At 35.6% G+C, this 6,000-nt stretch overlaps 1 protein-coding gene across 5 annotated transcripts in view; it reads left to right on the top strand.

Annotated features, from left to right (window-relative positions):
• Plod (procollagen lysyl hydroxylase) overlaps positions 1 to 6,000 on the top strand; it is a 106,095-nt gene that overhangs the window by 90,028 nt on the left and 10,067 nt on the right. For all 5 annotated transcript variants that reach the window (XM_067087880.1, XM_067087879.1, XM_067087877.1 and 2 more), the window contains exons 5-6: positions 2,060 to 2,230; positions 5,432 to 5,591. In XM_067087880.1, the coding sequence (XP_066943981.1) occupies positions 2,060 to 2,230; positions 5,432 to 5,591 (331 nt within the window). The remainder of the gene's footprint in view (positions 1 to 2,059; positions 2,231 to 5,431; positions 5,592 to 6,000) is intronic.

The raw sequence follows: 6,000 nt of genomic DNA, 5'->3' as shown, positions 1-6,000 counted from the left end.
GCAGATTTGTTGTTCTTGGAGAGAGAGAGAGAGAGAGAGAGAGAGAGAGAGAGAGAGAGAGAGAGAGAGAGAGGGCATGCAAGAATAGACAGAAAAGGAACTCCTCAGACTTGTGAATAGATGGTTGTTCCATTTTGCATAGAGATAAGTGAAGAACAGATAGAATTGTTGCTCATTAGACTGATGGCTAAATGCTTGATCCGTTTTCCTTAAAAGATATTTGACTATCGCCTCTTTTCATCGAATGATTTCTTTCCAAAAGCAGATTAACGAACAAAAACTGTATTTAATCTGTTGATGAAACACTTGATTTGGGGTTCTCAAGCAGAACAAGAATTGTCTGGAGATTCTGTCAGTGGTTGAAAGCATTGCTAAACAAATTATTCGATGAATACAAAAGAGAGGGTTATGGCAAATTCTTTATTGATTCATTGATAATAATTCTTTTCTTGATTCATTAAAACTAAAACAATAAAGAAAAACCCTGAAACACATTAACATGCGATGCACTTGGATTAGAAGCATCGTAAAAAATTTATTTTTTTATTTTGTTCCCGATAAAGAATTTCTCAGTCTTAGTAAGACACACATTGACACACCATGGAACAGGCTAACCAGAACCGTGAGTTCTACTCAGGTGTTCTTTCAACTCGTTTCATATATCACACCTACCTCTCTAAGCTAAACAGTGCTGTCACGTATTTTTAACGCATAAACGAAATATTTTATGAAGAGGAAAACCCATAAAAAGGTCGTAGTTAAGCTGGAACGGAGAAGCTTAGAAATGACAAACATATAGTCATAGTTCACTTAAGTTTTTCTTTCTCAGACTTTAGACTTAATGTTAGAACAGGAAGACATGCAACGTATCAAAAGGCTGTGTTGTTTAGATCATCGCATAAAAATTACGGAAAGAAAGAGCGAACCAATATTACTTACTCGTTTTCCCAGCAGTATACGAGTTCCCCAAACACTCGCATTTCCATCCCCATTGAAATAAAAATGACCTGGTGGTTCACTCTGCAAAAGGCCTTTGGCCATGAAAGTGTGACCCGCAGACGATGAATGAGCATGTACCGAGCGTCACCAAACCTTTTAATCTTGATTTTTTCAAAAACAAGACCTCCACCGTGGAAAACGACGGCTGGGAAACATCCCAAGATCAAAAGGTCGCGCGTAATTGAAATCATTTGAAGGCAATTGTGACGCTTTTTAGACTGATATGCTTTCCTCGCAAATTGCGAAATGAATTTCGAAACATGGACCCGAAAGCCCAGAGTGTGAGAAAGCGGGAAATGAAGTCTACGGGATTCCTTTCCTTGTCAAAGGCAAAAACCGCCGAGCGAGCGCACAATCGGGACGAAAATAACATTGAATTGGCCGATAATTAGCTCGACATTGTTGAGCTTTGTTCTCGCGAGATTAATCACGAGACGAATGTGGATAAGTGACGTTGGAGTTTTGAGGATGAAAATGATGTGAAACGCAAGACCCTTGAACTGGCAATATTTGCTTCCAGTTGCAATTATCAGTCTTAGAGCCATATGCAATATCATGAGAATAGTTGCTGTGCCATGTACAGTCTCTCTCTCTCTCTCTCTCTCTCTCTCTCTCTCTCTCTCTCTCTCTCTCTCTCTCTCTCTCTCTCTCAGTGAGCTACAAATCGATTAGCAAGTTCATAACTATACCTCGTATAATTAGAGAAACCTCATCAGTTCCTTCTAGTAACTATCATCGGAGGCAATATTTCTTAGGTCAGTGAGAAGGACGATAGAATAACGAAGTACAACGGAAGGAACAGAAAACCATTTCATATACATATACATACAGTATACATATACATATATATGTATATATATATATATATATATATATATATATATATATATATATATATATATGTGTGTGTGTATATATATATATATGTGTGTGTGTATGTATGTATTATATAAAAGTTTCGTCATCCGATACTAACACTCATAACAATTCAACATCTCGTTTCATAAAAAAAATTTACATTTTTATTGAACTTTCAATGACACCATACCCTTCATTTCAGGTTTTATTGGACGAGCTGGTATTCTCAACAAGCTATTTTCTGACTACCCAGAAGAGAAATCGCTCCAAATGCTATTCATCAATACCTACATCAAAGAAGCTGCCAGGGACAAGTACAACTTGAATGTTGATCACTTGTCCAACCTCTTCCAGAACTTGAACGGAGCCACAGGTAAGATAAACTTTGAGATGCTTTGGGTGGTTTGTTTTTTTGTTTTTCTAGTATATTAAACAGGAAATCGTGATGACCTTAGCAGAGCTTATGTTATTTGTTATTGTATTATACAAAATGTTAAGTCTAAAATCATCTTCCGTCATAGTAATAAACTTGAAAATTATCAGGTATTCCGTTTTTTTTATGAAATATTAAACAGGAAATCACGATGAGTGATTACGATGATTGGGGTAAACTAGTGTTATCTTTTATTGTAATTTACAAAATGCTAAGTTTGAAATCATTTTTCTTCAAAATAATAACTTTAAAGTGATTAGATACTCGGTTTTCATGATATATTAAACAGGAAATCGCAATGAGTGATTCCGATGATTGGGGTAAATCTCTGAATAGCGACCTTAACAAAACTGATGTTATCTTTTATTGTGATCTATAAAACGGTAACTTTCAAATAATTTCCCGCTATAGTAAAAAATTTTGAATTTATCAGATGCTCCCTTTTCTAAAATATTAAAAAGGAAATCGTGTTGAGAGATACTATGGACAGATGTGAATGGCTGAATAGTGACCACAATGCAATTTACGTTTACTCTCACTGTAATGTACAAAAGTCTGAAGGAATTTTCCGTGAAACAGTATCCGCACCGTAGCTGTCTCTCACTGTTATCTACAAAATGTTTAGGTTGAGAAAATTTGACAAGAAACATTGTGTTCGCCGTAGCTATCTCTCACTGTATTCTACAGAATGTTGAAAATGAAATAATTTTACATGAAACAGTATCCTCACCGTAGCTATCTCTCACTGTAATCTACAAAATGTTAAGCTTGAGAAAATGTTACAAGAAACAGTAGTGTTCACCGTAGCTATCTCTCTCTGTAATCTACAAAATGTTAAATTTGAAATAATTTTACATGAAATAGCATCTCTCACTGTAATCTACAAAATATTAAGTTTGAAATAATTTTACATGGAACTGTATCCTCACCATAGCTATCTCTTACTGTAATCTACAGAATGTTAAATTTGAAATAATTTTACATGAAACGGTATCCTCACTGTAATCTACAAAATATTAAATTTGAAATTATTTTACATGAAACAGTATCCTTACCGTAGCTATCTCTCACTGTAATCTAAAAAATGTCAAGTTTGCAAGAATTTTATAAGAAACAGTGACCTCACCGTAGCTATGTCTCACTGTAATCTACAAAATGTTAAATTTTAAATAATTTTACATGAAACACTATCCTCGCCGTAGCTATGTCTCACTATAATCTACAAAATGTCAAGTTTGAAATTTACAAGAAACAGTAACCTCATCGTAGCTATGTCTCACTGTAGTCTGCAAAATGTTGAATTTGAAATAATTTTACAAGAAACAGCATCCTAACCGTAGCTATGTCTCACTGTGACCTACAAAATGTTAAATTTGAGATAACCTTACATGAAACAGCATCCGAACCGTAGCTTCATTCCTAGCTAGCAATTACAGAACGAGTCAAGTCTTAACTTGCCTCGGTTCTATTGATTTGTTCTCACATGTCGTGATCGACAACCTGGGTTCTTTCTCCTTGAGTCACTGTTGGTCGAGGTCTCGCACTGTAAGGCTTCCTTTGAGCTGTGCACAAGGCTTGGATCCCATTTCATGAAAGGAAACTTGCGTTGCCAATTTTTCTACAAGGGCATTTAACTTCAATTTTGATTTATGGGTAAATTTACAAAAACTGCTCTATTTCTGTTTAGAGTGATTGATTATAGATACAATATAGGCCTAGAGTTAGTGGGATTTGAGTTTAATTAAATTGATAATTAAAAACCTTTTAATATCACTACTGGAAAGGAGGGAGAGTCAAGATATAAGAAGAATTTTTGTGGTATATGTAACGTAAAGGAGAAGGCTAGGGAAGCTCGGCTGAGATACTTTGGCCGTGTAATACGAAGAGAGGAGGTGGAACCAATCAAGAGAGCTAAGAACATGCCAGTGATGGGGAGGAGGAGTGTGGGGCGTCGGCAGATCAGATGGATGGATGTGGTGAGGAGGGATATGAGTGAGGTGGGAAGGGGGGAAGAAGATGCAAGGAAGAGAAATGGATGGGACCAGTGAGGTCGAAAGAAGAAGAAGAAGAAGAATTAAAAGCGTTTTATTTCTAGAGTAGGGTAAAGGGTATGCTGATTGCTTTTCCATGCAACACAGAATATTTAAAGAATAAAACATATTCTCGTGCTAGGAGACTAATTAGTGGTATTTTTATATAATATTTTGAGTATCAAATTAACAAAGTTTTTATTTTTGCATATTCACATGAGTATTGTATTGAAAGCTATGGCTTAATCATCTCGATTATTTCATAAACTACATATTATAATACAATATCTGATATATAATTATGCCTTTTTAATACGTAAATCCTTATTCTGTCATTATGCTGTAGTTTTTAAGGCTCTTTTATGGATCCTTTCTGCCGAAAATATCGCAATAAAAATTAAATCCCTACAGAGCTGTTCGTGATTATTCTCTTAATAACTTGCGTCTCTAGTTAATTGAGGTAACTGTTCCACCGAATAAGTTCGTGTTCTTCGTGTATTGAAACCACCAGGTTGCGGTTAATTACAGTTTGTTCCGACCTTGGCACCCAAGTTATTTTCTGATTTCGTAGATAGTTATGTATAGATGCGATCAGAATAATACAGTTCTATTTGAAGTGTTAACATTATAACAATATAACTGGCAAAGTATGTTTAAGTTTTCATTTTTGCAGAACATTGACTGTTCTTTTTTGCTCCTAATCATTTCTGTTTCCGCGTTAGCCATTTTAGTTTTCAGTATAAGAAAACTATTGTGACGGCTTTGTCTGTCCGTCCGCACTTTTTCTGTTCGCACTTTTTCTGTCCGCCCGCCCTCCAGTCATCAAACATACCAAATTGCAACCCTCTAGCCTCAGTAGTTTTTATTTTATTTAAGATTAAAGTTAGCTTTCATCGCACTTCTGGCACCGCCGTAGGCACCAACAACACAGGCCATCACCTGACCGCGGTTGAGTTTCATGGGCCGCGGCTGTACAGAAAACTCGAATGCGCCTTGTTTTTCTGATGGTATTAATGTCTCAGCAACTGGGTTAAAATGACTGGATTTTAATTTCAACAGTTTGAACCTCTAACTAATATTTTGAAAATGAAGTGGACTCTCTTCTCTCCAGGTGATGTCGAACTCAGGTTTGCAGGCAAAGACGCGTATCTACAGAACACCCTTTATAACACAGTTCCTATAGTTATTAGAGGAAACAGCCACTCAAACCTGATACTACATACTCTCGGAGGTTACCTCGGTCGAGCATGGAACCCTGAGGAAGGATGCAAGTAAGCAATAAAGTTTTGTGTATGATATATCTTTGCTTATTACTTATTAAATGCATATAAGTACGTTAACTTATCAGAATATAAATTTCTTATTTGTCTCTGAAATTGGACCGAATATTTGTGCATGACTTACATCGAAACTTAAAATTAATATTTATGGATGATTCACATTGAAATCCTGGGCTAAATATTTACGATGAGTTAAAATGAAAAACTGGCTTAGCTATTTATGAATGATTTACTATGGAAGCTTGGTGCGAGTATTTATGAATGAGTTACAATAAATATAGGGACTGAATGTTTGTGAATGAGTTACAGTAAAAACGTGGTTTGAATATATATACGAATGATTTGCAATGAAAACATGGACTGAATAGCTTTGGCTGATTTACATTGAAAACTTAAATTT

The sequence above is a fragment of the Macrobrachium rosenbergii genome, chromosome 44, assembly GCF_040412425.1.
Source record: "Macrobrachium rosenbergii isolate ZJJX-2024 chromosome 44, ASM4041242v1, whole genome shotgun sequence".
Classification (NCBI taxonomy): Eukaryota; Metazoa; Arthropoda; class Malacostraca; order Decapoda; family Palaemonidae; genus Macrobrachium; species Macrobrachium rosenbergii.
This window is presented reverse-complemented; position numbering and strand designations above follow the sequence as displayed.